This window comes from Plutella xylostella, chromosome 5 (genome assembly GCF_932276165.1).
Source record: "Plutella xylostella chromosome 5, ilPluXylo3.1, whole genome shotgun sequence".
NCBI classification, from domain to species: Eukaryota; Metazoa; Arthropoda; class Insecta; order Lepidoptera; family Plutellidae; genus Plutella; species Plutella xylostella.
The window spans coordinates 3,456,092-3,471,980 of record NC_063985.1 but is presented as its reverse complement, the minus strand read 5'-3'; the positions used below and the strand labels follow the sequence as shown (position 1 = coordinate 3,471,980).

At 41.9% G+C, this 15,889-nt stretch overlaps 2 protein-coding genes across 2 annotated transcripts; both read right to left on the bottom strand.

Annotated features, from left to right (window-relative positions):
- Positions 1–234: 234 nt before the first annotated feature.
- Positions 235–15,803, bottom strand: LOC105392096 (DNA ligase 4). The gene is made up of 14 exons (XM_048633224.1): positions 15,711–15,803; positions 13,023–13,180; positions 8,367–8,685; positions 7,866–8,026; positions 6,639–6,812; positions 5,978–6,173; positions 5,160–5,370; positions 4,809–4,935; positions 4,361–4,478; positions 3,789–3,982; positions 3,138–3,275; positions 1,520–1,784; positions 815–1,083; positions 235–609 (listed from the first exon to the last, which is right to left on the bottom strand). Exons 2-14 carry the CDS (start codon positions 13,161–13,163, stop codon positions 274–276), a joined length of 2,649 nt encoding a protein of 882 aa, XP_048489181.1. The 5' UTR covers positions 13,164–13,180; positions 15,711–15,803; the 3' UTR covers positions 235–273.
- Positions 13,214–15,799, bottom strand: LOC119690362 (general transcription factor 3C polypeptide 3). Its single transcript, XM_038112918.2, has one exon. It carries the CDS (start codon positions 15,629–15,631, stop codon positions 13,244–13,246), a length of 2,388 nt encoding a protein of 795 aa, XP_037968846.2. The 5' UTR covers positions 15,632–15,799; the 3' UTR covers positions 13,214–13,243.
- Positions 15,804–15,889: the final 86 nt, after the last annotated feature.

Sequence of the window (15,889 nt, the reverse complement as noted above, 5' to 3'; positions counted from 1 at the left end):
ATTGCAACTTGCAGGTACGTTTAAAAATGTAATAAGCTAGTATTGTGAATATTCCTTGTGTAAAACATGATTTTTGTAATAATACAATATGTTTAGGAATACCGATATAATAAAGTGTGTTTTGGAGGTTTTTCTAGATCTTCTAAAGAATAAAATGCGTCTTCTATATTTACATCCACTGTTTTTATTTAAAACGTAAATTTGGATTTTTTGGATTTCTCATTAAAGTCGTCTTACTATAGAGTACTATAATTATATTATATTCTTTAGTTATCACAGTGCATATTCTAATTCAGCCACCATTTCTCTCCTTTCAAAGCATTCTTCCAACCAATCGGTCGATACTACAAAAGCTTTAGTATCATTCTTAATACTCTCTAGATCACAATTATTCACTTCATCTTCATTTAAAACAATATGTGTTAAATTAGGTGACTGGATTTTGCATAGAGAAGCCCCAAAGATCTGAGCTTTGATAGCTGCTAGACTTCTACAATCTTTCGTATGTATGAAGCATGGTCTTAGAAAGGAATACGGATTGGTTCCTTCGAAAAGTTCGTTGTCAAGTTCTATCATTTCTTCAGTGGTCAAGTGAATGGGTGGATCGCTTATTAAAAAGTCATCTTCAGTTTTGGTCGTATTTGAGTTGGATTTTAGGCGTTTCGGTTCTCCGTTTTCTAGGGGTGTCTCATTTGCTTCGTTTAATTGTTTCTGTAAAGTAATTAGGTATGTATGTTAATTTAATTCTAGATTACGAAAAAAAAAAATTAGGTTATTCATGTGACAAAAAACATAAACTTACAGCAACAATCCCATCCATCTTATCAAAGCACCGTCTTAACGTCTCCTCATCCACATCCTCTGTATAGCTATCCCCATAGACGTCATAATCCCTAGCCAGCCTGACCCTAGTCTCACTGCACATGGCGACTAGATGCAGCGGGGCGGGGGAAGGGCAGGGGCGGTCGGAGGGGGGCAGGGTTCGGAGCCAGGATGAGTGGACTATGTCATACTGTTGGGATTTAATGAGGTTGCGGACGCGGAAGTTGAGGGTTCCGTAGACGCAACACCACGTTGTTGGGCCTGTAAAACGATGGAGGGGTTAGTTGGTATAAGTGACGCAAATAAAGAAACAATATTATAAATGGCGTTACGCTTGCCAAGGAGCGTATGCTATTCTAAACTTATATTCTAAGTGGGCGTATAGGAAGGAGTACCTACCTATTGAGAGCCGTACGATTACAGCAAGAAAGTGTGAGTCTATCGCCCATTTTCACAAAAGATTCATTCAGTAGGTATATATTTATGTGTATAAAGACGCGTACAGACCGGCAAAACGAACGGCAACGAATGGGTTTCGTTGACCTTCGTTGCTGCAATCTGCCCTGTATTATGTATGATAAATATCCATCGTTGGGATAACCGTTGGCGTTTGTTGGGCGTTCGTTGGCCCGGTCTGTACGCAGCTTAATACGCTGTTTTCGATTCGTTGATTTTTACTAAAGTAATCACAACTTACTCGGATTCTGTACAACGCTCCCCGCGTGCCTCAGAACAATTTCTTCCAGATCCTTCTTGCTGCATTCCTCATCATCCGACAGAACACATATTTTTCTCCCTTTCAGGGCTCCAGAAGTCACTTCAACCTCTTTGGATATAGTTTTGAATTGCTCGGCGACTTGTAGAGGGTTGGCTTTGCGTTTCCGAGGCGCTTTCGCGGCTCCCACCTCGATCTCTGATTGGTCTATTTTGTGTGTGCTCAGCTTCATCACTGCTCCTTTGTTCTGTAGAGAGATAAGAAGAGTTAAAGTTTGAAACTAAGAGTACAGAAGTAGTTTATTATGATCTTCAGCCAGCGATGGTCCACTGCCGGACATACTTACTACTCCTCTAAGGAGCAGGCACCACTTCATTCATCCACTACGTTACTGGGCAGCGTCCCACGCTGCGTTTTGCATCATTGCGGTCACCACATGATTAGTGTGAACGAATTTTCATAACCTGTTAAGAATGTTGAGCTGAGACATCCCCTTTCTTGTTACTTTACCACTTTTACAGTATCTCACTCACAGAGACGAGTTGTTTGATGTCGTCCAGCGTCATGACGTCACCGCGCGGCTTGTCGTCCCGCACGCGCTGCACGCGCGGGAAGCGCAGCGAGTGCGCCGTGCCCGAGTCCCGGCTGAGCATAATTATCTCTATACATATACATATCTACAGGGTGTTGCAAAAAGGGTAAGTATACTAAGCCGAAAGCCGTGACTCGGGGGGTCATTCTGAACAACTTTTGTTCTACGAGTTTTGTAAATTTACGAAAAAAGAATCCTTTTCCATAGAAACTTTGTTGGTTACGTGACTTTTTACTATGGAGAACTAAATTATTTTTTTTTGCGAATAACCAAAACTTGTAGAATGAACCCTTAATTGAGTCACCCCCTTTCGGCTTACTTGGCACTTTTGCAACACCCTGTATATATCTCTCTCACTCACAGACACGAGTAGGTTGATGTCGGCCAGCGTCATGACGTCGCCGCGCGGCTTGTCGTCGCGCACTCGCTGCACGCGCGGGAAGCGCAGCGAGTGCGCCGTGCCCGAGTCTCCCAGCATATCTATATCTATACATATCTATATGGAAGTAGGAATAAAGACGGAAGGAATCTCGCTAACTAAAAAGTGAGGCACCCAAAGTTCCATTGTTACGACGAGCCCGCCACACACACATTCACACTCAAAGTAAGTCAGTCCTCGCCGCGCGCCAATCACTTCGCACCTACGCACCCACACACTCTCATGTCGCCGCCATTGCTGTGCCTCATTTTTTAGTTAGCGAGATTCTTTCCGTCTTTTTTTCTACTCCCATGCATCCTAACTAATATTATAAATGCGAAAGTAACTGTGTCTGTCTGTCTGTCTGTCTGTCTGTCTGTCTGTCTGTCTGTCTGTCTGTCTGTCTGTCTGTTACTCTTTCACGCCAAAACTACTGAACGGATTTGAATGAAATTTGGTATACATACGGTCTAGACCCTGGGAAAGAACATAGGCTACTTTTTATCCCGGAATTCCCACGGGAAAACTTTTTAAGGCGAAGCGAAGCGCGCGGGAACAGCTAGTTATCTATATATGTATATCTCACTCACAGAGACGAGTTGGTTGATGTCGGCCAGCGTGATGACGTCACCGCGCGGCTTGTCGTCGCGCAATCGCTGCACGCGCGGGAAGCGCAGCGTGTGCGCCGTGCCCGAGTCGCGGCTGAGCACCAGCTCGGTGGCGCGGACCTGGGCACAGATAGGGTCATTAATTTTATTAGATACCTGGCAATGGGCTGTTGGGGCCGGCCGTTGCACACTCTACCTTCAAGCCATTGCAGCCATCCACAAGAGCGCCGCAATCCCTACTCTCGGGGAAGGCACAGTACAGAGTCAGCACACCCAGGGGTCGCTCGCCGGTGCTCCAGACGCTCCAGCTTAGCTGCTACATTACAACCTAAAGCTTATAATACCTAAACCGGATTATTGACAAAGTTCTATGGGACATTTAAGTTAAGTAACTCACGGGTGCACGAAAGGAGCCTCCAGGAGTGACGTATCAACTGCACCTTATTTATAGGCGCGACCGGCGCAACCTGAGCAGTCAGAAAATGACAACCAATCTCACTTAAGTACATCTTTTACCATGGTGACCGTGGTACGGTCACAAACTCTAGTAAGTACCTATTTATACTTATATGTAGGTACTAAATTATTTTTACTAGCATGTAGGTATGACCAATAATTCGAACTGGTACCCACAGTAAACACAGTAGAATGTTCGGGCATGACCCACAGATCGGGCCTCTCTCTGCCGAACACCAGACACTCGGGCACCGGGACTTCGCTAGCCTTCTTCCAGTGAGGAGAGAGTTGTTTGCAGATACGCTCCTTCTCCTCGAGGGTCAGTCCTGAAGATACGCTGCAGACGGATAGCCAGCGTCGCGGCGGCGAGCCTATATGCAGAACATTCAATAGGTTTTTAGGGTGTGCCGGGTACATACAAATGATGTACGAATCAATTTCTAGTTATTTGAACTTCCGACCGGCAATAAGATCGCGTCCTATTATATTCTTACATTAGGACTAAATTTATATAATATTGAGGAAAGTATGGTATAACTTCGAATTAGAACCCGATAGGTCATATATCACAACACAATAAATAGGTTTTTTTTAAAAGGCAGAAAGAAAAATAATTTATTGCGGAAACAGTTGCAGTGGAAAAAAAGCAGACTTTCGGCAAAACGTGCCATGCTCAGCATGTGCTGCCGTAAACAAAGGCTGGATGGATTTTAATAAAATTTTATGTTATCATTATTCTTATTACTAACCTGGGTCGCGATCAACGCACGCCACGAAGAAACTCTTGGCCAACCCATGACTCTTGTTGGCCGCATACTTCGCCCCGATCACCACGAGGTCCAGGTCCGTCGTCGCTCCCTCCGTGTACTAAAATTACAAAATTAAATTATATTTTTAATTAGGAATCACGAACCAAAAATGTACCCTAACTTGCATTCAGTAGGTTCTACCTACTTCATTATCAGCCTATAGCAGTCCACTGCTGGACGTAGGCCTCTCCCAAAGCACGCCACTCGATGCTATCTTTAGCTTTCAGCATCCAATCATATCCAGCCACCATTCACAAGTCGTTACTCCATCTAGCCGGAGGGCGTCCCACACTTCGTTTGCCTAGTCGCGGTCTCCACTCCAGAATACCGCTGGACACTACCTACTTACGAAGACAAAATTATAACTACAGCCAGATATAGATCTCACCTCAGGTTTTATTTTGTACCATCCTGCGTTCCGTTTGTTAGCAATGTAGTAGGAGCCCGTGTCTTTCACAACTAGACCCTCTTCTTCGTCTTCGATGGCTTGGTTTAGAGCTTCTAGCACGTGTGAACTGGAAAAAAACAAAACTACTTACTGTGTACTTTCAGTAAATAATACTGTAGAGTCCACAATACTACTCAAGTTCAGAATTTTTGCACCTTTTGAGAGTTAGGCAGGTGCATTAGCAGCATTGGCTTGGCTGGAGTGCTTCTAGATTTGCCATGACTCTCTTAAAGAATTTGAGAAGTTTGAGTATGTACGATTTTACTCCAATTACCTCTAAGTAACTATTACCTATTCACCACCATCTTTCTCCGACTGTGCATAATAACTCCGGATAAGTCCGTGAACATGTTGTCCAACAGGTCCAGCCGCTCTCTCAACGGCCTCCCGCCCTGCTCCGGCGCACCCACCAGGGAAGTGCCATTGTAGTAGAGTAAGTCGAAGGCGAAGAAACAAGGACGGTATTTGGAGTTTTCTTTCAGCTTTTTGACGTCGTACATGGCTGAGGATGAAAGGATTCGGTTGAAGCTATTTATCATGAAGGAAATATAGCACAATCTATTATTTTTATTTTTTTATTTTTATTTTTTTTTATTTTTTTAGGAAAACTTAACTAACTAATAATCTAAAAATAAACTAAAGATAACATAGGTCTAACAAGTTTCCACCTTTAGGTAAAACATTATTAACGTATTTAACGTACGTAACGGGTATTAGCAGCAACAATTCTAAAGTATTCTATAACTAATTAACAAATTAGTTATAGAATACTTTAGAATACTTATTTTAAAAATGGTTATAATTGAGAGACTTTAAACTAAAACTTAAACTAATACACGGGTTTGAGAAACAAAATAGCCACGAGCCAACCGGTTGCATATTGAAGGTAAACTGTTGGTGAAAATGTCTATTTCGTTATAATCACACAACATATCATTAACTACCTGTGGTACACGCCAGAAAAAGGAATTTTGCCTATAATTACTTACGCGGCGCTGCACTCACAGAACTAAGTATCAGATAGTATGAATAAGTAGTTTAGTTCCGCTTTTGCCGTAAGACTTCAGTTTTGGGGACACTAGGTATATAAAATCAAACCAGATTCTAACCTTTAGCACCGAATCGTTCTCTTTCAATATGCCATCCCATCATTTCTCCGTCCAGTATGAAGCTGTCCACCCCAGCCTTGAAGCAATCCTTCAACTGGGGAGTGAACAGACCGGAGTCATACGTCTTGCCATACTTGTCTGCAAACGAGAAACCACGACGGGATAGGTAGTTAAACTGGCCATCTTTCATGTGGATCTGAAACAAAAAAGGCGAGGAGTTCATGGGATGCCGCCAAGGGGTTAATAATACACTCACGGGCCATGAAAAAGTTCCATTGAGAAAATTACCAAATTACTCCTCTACCGAAGCAATATTTGCGCATCAGAATATAAGCAACTAAGAACATAAACATTTTGTTCAATAAATGTTTACAAAAATTTAGGCTATTTGGTGTCTGCATTTTTTAAGTGGAACTGTTTATTTGCCCGTGAGTGTATATTAACTAGTTATGTATAAGTAATTTAAATTTGTCTTTAGTGCCAATGGTTGTTATAGATTACCAAGTGCCCCCGGCCCCGTCCGACGGGTCTTACCGCCCGGGAAGCCTTCAGTTTACTCCAACAAGGGTTCAAATGGAAGCAAGGCATGATTACGTTTGGTTAAGCCATCATAACTGAACTGAAAACGTTATTAAATATTATCCGTGTTCCTTGTCCCTACCTGAAACCGTTCCCCATCAAACTTCTCCTCCATATGGTAAGTCCGGTCCGGCCTCAGCGTGGCCTCTATGCGCGTGATGTCGAGCCGCTCCGAGCTCATCGGACACACGTGTGTGAACAGCCGCACGCCTTGCTCGAGAGGGCGGGACGAACCCTCGTCTAACTCTTCGCATAGCTGTAACACGCGAAATCAGCTTAGGTATTACATAAGTAAATTATACTCCACCTCAATATCCATAGGGAACTCGATTCTCGAAGTGGTGGACAATTACGTCTACCTTGGACAAACAGTCCAACTAGGAAGATCCAAATTCGAGAAAGAGGTCACTCGGCGAATCCAACTTGGCTGGGCAGCGTTCGGGAAGTTACGAAGCGTCTTCACGTCCAAAATTCCCCAGTGTCTCAAGACGAAAGTCTTTGAACAGTGCGTGTTGCCAGTGATGACCTACGGTGCCGAGACGTGGTCTCTAACTTTGGGCCTCTTGAATAGGCTCAGAGTCACCCAGCGAGCTATGGAAAGGGCTATGCTCGGCGTATCTCTACGTGATCGAATCAGAAATGAAGAGATCCGTAGAAGAACCAAAGTAACCGACATAGCCCATCGAGTCAGTAAGCTGAAATGGCAGTGGGCCGGACACATTGCTCGAAGGTCTGATGGTCGGTGGAGCAGAAGAGTCCTAGAGTGGAGACCACGTACCGGAAAGCGCAGCGTTGGGCGGCCCCCCGCGAGATGGACGGACGATATAGTCAAGTCCGCGGGGAAGCACTGGATGCGGGCCGCCTCCGATCGGACAAGGTGGAAATCATTGGGGGAGGCCTATGTTCAGCAGTGGACGTCCTATGGCTGAGATGATGATGATGATGAAATTATACTCCACTACGAATTTTACTCTGCAGGCCATTGGTTGGTGGTAAAAGTAATATTACATATGGAGCAGTGGTTAGTATAACTAATACTGTGTGTCGACCCGAGGTTCCGGATACAATTTAAGTCGCAGCAGAGATACTTAAGTACCTAAATATATTTTTCTCGATTTTGGGATCGGCCGAAAGATGGCAATAGGCTAGCGAATTTTTATTGAAGCTAGAGCGTATCGTGTATTGAAACTGACATAACAATGCTGAAAAGTAGGTGTAAGTATTTGTCTACAGAAGGCATGGCGTTTTTTTGAAATACTTAAGTTATCTACTCTATTTTCGTGTGATTCAAATGTACCTACCTACTTACCTTGGCGAGATCACTACAGTTGTCATAGTACTCTGGCGCGTCGCAGTGCAGACAGGCGAGCGCGGCGGCGCGGCCCAGGCCCAAGCGGAGCTCCTTCAGCACTATGCGAAAGAACCACTTCGCTTGTGTAGGGTTCGTGCTCTTCACTATGGTTGTGAATACTGCGAGGGGGAAATTTGGGTTAGGAAGGTATGAGCACAACTTTTTAGCGAGACCTAGAACACGTGGACGATAGAGTCTCGATGACGAAAATCTAAATCGGGGTTAAGTATACTTATATCTTCTTAAAACAGCATATCGATGTTGACTGATTGAGAGTAAAAAAAATAGGGTACTTAATAATTTTATTGCGGGTAATATACATAGGGTTAGGTAAGTATGTACCTACTTACTTTTGTTACCTTAGGATTTTAATGATAGATGGTGATGATGAGAAGATACCCACCTAACTATGTAGGTAGGTAGGTAGTTGAATAATTACAATACAGGATGTAAACTTACGAATATTATTCTCAGTGTCCCCCTCAGATATCTGATCCAACTTCTCATTAACATCCCGAATAGTCAGTGTGCACTTCGTATCCTTATTACCCAGGGTGTTCCTTATCACAGTGGACGCTACACTCGCGAAGTCATTGCCCCCGTCGCACTTCCCGACACCCCTGTAGTTGAGCAACTTGTTGGCGTAGTTGGAAGACGGATGTAGACCGAGGACTTTCCTCAGCAGTTGGCCTAGTTTCTTCTCCTTCAAGTTGTAAGCGCTTCTCTCGCGCTCGAGATCTGGTAGTAGGAGACGCAGCACTGGGTAGAGGTTGCCATCCTGAAATTGATAGCTCTTTTTAATGCTATCTGTAGAGTGGATAGGACAGGCATCTGTAAGATCCATCCAATATGTAGGACCGTAGAACTCTACCGAGTGGTGAGAGGACAGAAGATAAATGATGCGCGCTCATTGAGAGATGGCGATGATGGTGTGAAGATTCACTCCAATGGCAGGGATGTAATTAACTAATCAGTGAGCTTAGATTGTTGATGGGTTTTTAGGTAATTCATTAATCGAGTTACCTACTTCTTTCCCAACTATACATGGTTTAATTACTTATGGATTACATTACCTACTAATATTCACATAGAGTTGTGCCTACTTGTAGGGTGAACAACTAATACGTAAGTACTTACCGTACTTTACGCACCTATAGTATGATGATGATGACCTACAACTTCTTCTTCTTAGCCGTTTTCAACCTCAAAGGTGTAGGCCTCCTTCAGTCTATGCCACTCATCTCGATCTTGGGCTATCTCTATCCATTTGCTACCAGATGTTTTCCTTATATCGTCGGTCCATCGCATTTGTGGTCGACCACGAGGGCGTGTCTCACCATACGGTCTCCATTCCAGCAGCGTTTTGCACCACGAGCCATGTTTTCTGGCGACGTGACCAGCCCATTGCCACTTCAGGTTCGCTACACGCTTGATGACGTCAGTGACTTTGCTTTGTTCTCTGAGCCATTCATTTCTCTTTCGGTCCCTCAGTGTCACTCCTACCATTTTACGTTCAATTGCTCTTTGTGCCACTCTGAGCTTGGAGAGAATCTCTTTTGTAAAAACCCAGGTTTCGGCCCCGTATGTAAGCACAGGTAGGATACACTGGTCATGTATACGAGCTTTCTGCTCAGCCGTGATGTTCATCTTTAGAGCGAATTCAATTTTGGAGTAGGCTGCCCACGCTAGTCTTATGCGCCGATCAATTTCATTGGTCTGGTTTTTCTTTCCCATGACGACTTCTTGACCAAGATAAACGTACTTCTCTACCCTTTCTATGACGGTTTGGTTTATTCTGATGTCCATGGTGTTGTTGGGACAGTTCGTCATGACTTTGTTCATCTCAAGCCCAAACCGCCCTGAAGCATCGCTAAGTTCTTGTATCATGGTCTCCAGGTCATGTGGGTTGTCCGAGAACAAGACAATGTCATCAGCGAATCTTAGGTTATTCAGCCTGTTTCCTGCTATGTTAAGACCCCGATTTTCCCACTTTAACAACTTAAAGATATCCTCAAGCACCAGTGTAAACAACTTCGGAGAGATCGTGTCACCTTGCCTTACTCCTCTCTCTATCCTTACTGGATTCGTTTCTGGTGGCAGGTTTACCTTTAAGCTTGCGTTGTGGTAGATGTTTTCTATGAGTTGCGTATAGCGGTGGTCAATTCTGGCATTTTGTAGAGACTGAATGACTGCCCAAGACTCCACACTATCAAAGGCTTTCTTATAATCTATGAATGCCATCCATAAGGGTATCTGATATTCTGTAACCTTCTCGATTATTACTCTCATAGATAGTAGGTGGTCCATGGTGCTAAATCCGCTTCTGAAGCCGGCCTGTTCGACTGGTTGGTAAAAGTCCAGCTTTTTTGTCAGACGATTGGTAATAATTTTTGTCAGTAGTTTGTAGAGCTGGGATAACAAACTGATGGGTCGGTAATTGTTAAGGTCTGATTTGTTTCCTTTTTTGAATAACAGGATGACAGTGGCACTTTCCCATTTTTCAGGTATTCGACCTTCTTCTAGACACCTGTTAAAGATTTCTTTCAGAAACTGTATGACCGGATCACCCCCCATTTTTACCATTTCTACTATGACATCGTCTTCACCAGGGGCTTTTCCATTGTGCATCTTGCTCAAGGCGAATTGTATTTCAGCTTCTGTGATCTCTGGCACATCTTCGGATCCAACGTTTGTTATTGTCCGCGTCACTGGTATTTGTGGTTTAGGGTTCCTAGACCTGTATAACTCTCGGTAATAACCCTCTACAACTTGTAATAGCTGCTGTTTTTCAGTGACTAGGTTCCCTTGTTCATCATTAAGCTTGGTGACTTGCTGTGTACCAGGTTGTAAAGCTTTTCTAAATACTTTAGGACCTTTATATTTATTAATGATCTCCTGTACTACTCTTTCGCGATATGCCTCGAGATCCTTTTCGACGTGCCTTCGTGTTTCCTTGCAGATGTTTTTAAATAAGTCTGTGTGGCTTTTTCCTTGTTTTAACAAAGACCTTCTTTTCTCTAGCAGGTTTTTAGTTTGGTCTTGTAACTTCTGTGACCGGCTTGTGTTCTTTGGTTGCAGCTGTCTTGCTACATCACAAAGGGTCTTGCTAAGATAGTCGAGAAGTGTATCTGTACTGGATTTGATGTCCACATGTTTCAGTTGTTCTTTTATCTGCTTCTGATATGGTTCTTTGTTTACCACTAAACTTATGGGATTCACCTTGGGCTTTTTACGTGTTATTGTGGCATATCGTTCAAGTTTTGTATTTATTAGTACAGAGGCTCGGATGAGGCGGTGGTCGCTTCCAGTACAGAAGCTGTTTAAAACCGTTACATCTTGTACTATGCATTTGTGGCTGCTGAATATGTAGTCGATCTCATTCTTGTACCTTCCACCTGGTGATATCCATGTCCATTTTCTTTCTGGTCTTTTTTGGAAAAATGAGCTCATGTGATACATCTTCTCTTTTTCCAGAAAATTTACAAGTGTGGATCCTCTTTCGTTTCTACTGCCATATCCGAAGTTTCCACATACATTCTCTGAGCTGTCTATTCTTACCCCGATCTTAGCATTGAAATCACCCTTTGTTCCCAGCCAGTCACACCTCAACCAGTCACACTGTTACTCGTTGGGAATTTTATGTTCAAAATTCCCATCAGTCCACACTCTGTTACTCGTTGAAACACCTATTTCCTTCATTCCCAACGTGTCACATTCAACTGTAACACTGTAACTAGTTGGGATTATAAAAATGAAAATTCCCAACAAGTCACAGTAACTTGTTGGGATTTTCCACCATAGACAAAACCGATTATAGAATAGAATAGAATACACTTTATTTGTACACCCAAAAAGATTAATAAAATACACAAGTTGTAACTTAATTTGGATGCGGAAAGCTAAATATCGCATCTAGTGGCGTGCTTTGGGAGAGGCCTACGTCCAGCAGTGGACTGCTATAGGCTAATGATGATGAACTTAATTAGGGTACTAAAGGCGGTCTTATCACTAAAAGCGATCTCTGCCAGACAACCTTTGGATGGAGGGAATAAGAGATTAAGGTAGATGGCGATAGTGAAAACTCAAGTCTTTTGAGCCAATACAAGAGTCCAATGGATCTGAATTCCACCATATGCGATAACTTATAACTACTACATGGCTGTTATGCAAAACAGTAATATTAAGTGTTATGTAACTAGTTTAATTTTTCCGAATCGGTGTCGGTCCCCAATTTTTTTGCCATTATTTTAAGATCATCTGCATCTTCCGTCTATGTCCGAGGCGCGCCCGCGGTGTACGCGCCAGATCATCATTAATCTGAGGTACTTCGGAAGTACCATGGAAGTACCTAATTATTTCTTCATGGTGGAGCAGAGCAGATATGAGTCGATAATATCAAACTGCCATAATGTCACCTCCACGCAAAATTTGGGAAATGACAGTTTAATAAAACTTATTTGATTGTTCGGAATAATTATTTCTATTTTCATACTTTTTCAAGAAACGAAATAAAAAAATACGTAACAATAAATACCTACTAATACAAGTCACAGTACCTATCACTGGTTAGGCATCATCAAAATTCATCATCACTGAACAAATCTTAACGAGTAACGGGAGAACAGTTGGGAATTTTCTAGTTCATTTTCCCATCCAGTTACAGAGGCTGGTTTGGAATTCAGAAATAAAGCATTCCCAACGAGTAACACTCCCATCGAGTAACACTGTGACTAGATGGCACACTTTTCATGAAGAATTCCCAACTGTATACAGTGTGACAGGTTTGATGTGTGACTCGATGGGAACAAAGGGAAATCACCTGTTACAATTGTATATGTGGTTTTGTGATCTCTTATACATTTACTTATATCCTCATACAATTGTTCTACATCAACGTCAGCAGCAGAACTAGTGGGTGCATATACCTGAATGACTTTTAAGGTAATTTTCTTACTAATATGCAGTATGGTGTACAGAATTGGACTTGGAGACCTACAACTTAGTAACAATGTACTTATGTACCTATGTACAGTTCATACCTGCTATGAATTATCTTGTCTCTGTACCTACTATAATACTAGTGGATTACTTAGATAGATCATCTTATTTACTAACCTGATTATTGCTAGCAGCGTTAGATTTAATTTCGGTTATAAAATCTGATAAGATTCTTTCTTGCTCGGGTCTATTTCCTTTTTTGTTGTATATTTTTTCTAGGACATCGCAGAACTGTTCGAACGATATTTCATTTGCCATTTAGTAAACTGGGGTACCTAAAACCAAGGTTTTAAAATGAAAAACGTTTAACTGGTAAATATGTATGAATGTAGCTTTATTTATATAACCAGGTACTTCAACATTATACTTTGGGCCACTTTGGGAGAGTGGTCTTTGTACAACACGCAGAGATTGTAGGCCGCCTCGCGAGTGAGGTTCATGACGCCATGCTGCTTGCACGCCGGTAGTGGTTCACAAGCTAATACTTTCTCATAATATTCAATAGCTAGATTGTTGAGGCTCAGCATGTGGAAGGCTCTCCCCAAATTATAAAAGGTCTCTTGGTCACACTTTCTTAGTTGTTGGTACTTTAACAGATACGCCATCGCTTGTAGTACCAAGTTGTGGTGTTTGTCTATCGTTCGTACGGACACCATGTTCAGAAATGTGACAGCAACAGTCAGAGCCGAGAGCGCGTCTTTACGGTGTTCATTGTACTCCAAGAAATATTTCATAGCCATCAAATAACGCCCAGATGTTAGGTAAGTGTAGCCAATCAATAGATTTTTGATAATGTGGGGTTTCTTGTTAAACAAGCGCGTGAGGTACTTGGACTGGATGTGGTCATCCGACAAGTTGCTGATGAGGTTCAGCATGTTCCAACACACTATGTTGGCATACTTTTGTGCAAAATCCTTAACCAAAATAAGTGCATTGCTGTAATCTTGGTTCAATAAGCATGCCTGAAAACATAGGAACTCTATTTCTTGTTGGTGCGGTGCTAAGGACTTTGACATAAGTGCTCCAAATGATAGCTTTTCCATGACATGATATTTTCCATATTTCCTAGCAATACTAAGCAGTTCCTTGAATAATTCCCATTCTTCCTGGGGTGACAATTTGAATGTTTCCTGTTCATCAAAGTGAATATCATCATTGAATGGTTTTTCCCCTCGAGAAATTCTGTAATTGTGAATAAGTTCCAGTGGTGACCTTGAGTAGCGTGCAAATTTAAATTCTTCTGGTCTTCGGAATTTAACAAATGTTTTATACAGCAGCATCACCCCCACGTCCAAATACTCTAATGTTCTGTTATATTTTTTCAGGATAAGACACTGTTGGTGGAGTAGACCAGCAGAGACAGTTAGTTTATAATCCTGATTTAAAATCCTCAAGGCATCATCAATACAGTTTTTTCTCTCCAGTATATTGAATAGTTTCTGTCTTGCATCAGCATGGTGTGGGGCGTGCTTCAAAACATTGAAGTAAGAGTTGACAGCATCGTCTTCTCTCCCCAGCTGATACAAGCACTCAGCATGCTTTAGCCAAACTGCTCCGAGGTCAAAGCTTTGGTTTTTGACAAGTGGCTCTAGCACTCTAAATGCAAGTTCATGATTGCCAACAGCTGATAATGCTTCTTCTATATCCATGTACAGATCACCGGCTTTCTCTACATCATTAGTTAAGAAGTCATCTAGCAAAGTTCGTACTAAATTGAAGGCTTTCAGATAAATAAAACATACCAACAGTTTACTTTTCAAATCTATAGGTAAGTTAGTTGGTATCCTGCAGTTTAAGTAGCTTGTTTGTTCTACAATATTGTTGTCATCACGAAGAGTCTGTATTTCAGCTTCAATCTCTACTTCAGCATTGGCTACAAATACTTCTATACATGTCTGGTACTGTCTCCTGGCTATTAAAAGCTCTAAAAATAAGTTAGTGTCCTCCAGAGTAAAAAGGGATGAACATTTTTTGTAAGCAGCTGCCATTACTTCTAGGGCTCTCTCTATTTCATTTCCACTGTGGTATAAAGACGCAGCTAATTTAGCATATTTCATAATAGTTTCTCCTTCTGATGGGGGCAGGGAAGTTACTATTTTGTGATAACATTTCACTCTTGTAACTTTTAGTGTGTTTAGTGGGTAATTAATGTTTTCCAAGGCAGTGAGCAATTCAAGTCTTTTCATGTGTAAATCAATATTTTGTGGTTCTGCCTTTACAGCTTGTGAGTAACATAACATTTCTTGTTTTGCATCATTTTTTTCCTTAGATATAGCAGCAAGCCTCTGCCATTCATGAGCATCACTCGGACTCAAGTGGGCAGCAAGGAGTGAAAATTGTAGGTGTTTTTCAGCATCACCCTCATATATCTGAGCTAGTGTCTGGTAAGGTTCTGGTGCATTTGGAACCTGCCTAATAATTTCATAGCACATTTTTTCAGCTATTTCTTTTTCCCCTCTGACAAACCTTATGTTTGCTTCACCCATCAATCCCAGCAGTGCTGTTGACAGTCGCGTGTATTTACTACGCCTTTTGCTGTTGAATTTTTCTTTTAACTGTGCAGGAATGGGGCATGGTTCATCGTCATCTGCTTTATCATCCAAGTCCTCGTCATCTTTACCATACCATTCGTTTGAATACTCGGCAAAAGTTATTTCACCCCTTAAGAATTTTTGGGTTAGTTCCTCTTCGTCCATTTGGCCGGAATAACCAGGATTGCTGTCCATGTTCACAAAAATCAACCGAACTTTGAGGTTATGTTATAGACTCAATCTATAAAAAGCAATCTAAATAATTTTACAATACCTTTGGATCAGTTTATTAAATAAAATTCATGAGTTTCCGAGTTTTTGTAATGTTTTACAATATCGATTTCAATAACACAAAAACGAGACAAAAACCAACCAAAACATAAACACATAAACACAAATTTTAAAATTTGGTTGACATTAGTTGTCAATATTGACGTGATTCTATTCTGTGAT

Coding starts and splice junctions, on each gene's coding strand:
- LOC105392096 (XM_048633224.1), bottom strand. CDS start 13,163: ATGGCAAATGAAATATCGTTCGAACAGTTCTGCGATGTCCTAGAAAAA. Junction 4,936..5,159: donor AGAAAGATGGTGGTGAATAG/GTAATAGTTACT, acceptor GTTTTTTTCCAG/TTCACACGTGCTAGAAGCTC. Junction 1,084..1,519: donor GAGCGTTGTACAGAATCCGA/GTAAGTTGTGAT, acceptor ATCGTTTTACAG/GCCCAACAACGTGGTGTTGC.
- LOC119690362 (XM_038112918.2), bottom strand. CDS start 15,631: ATGGACAGCAATCCTGGTTATTCCGGCCAAATGGACGAAGAGGAACTA.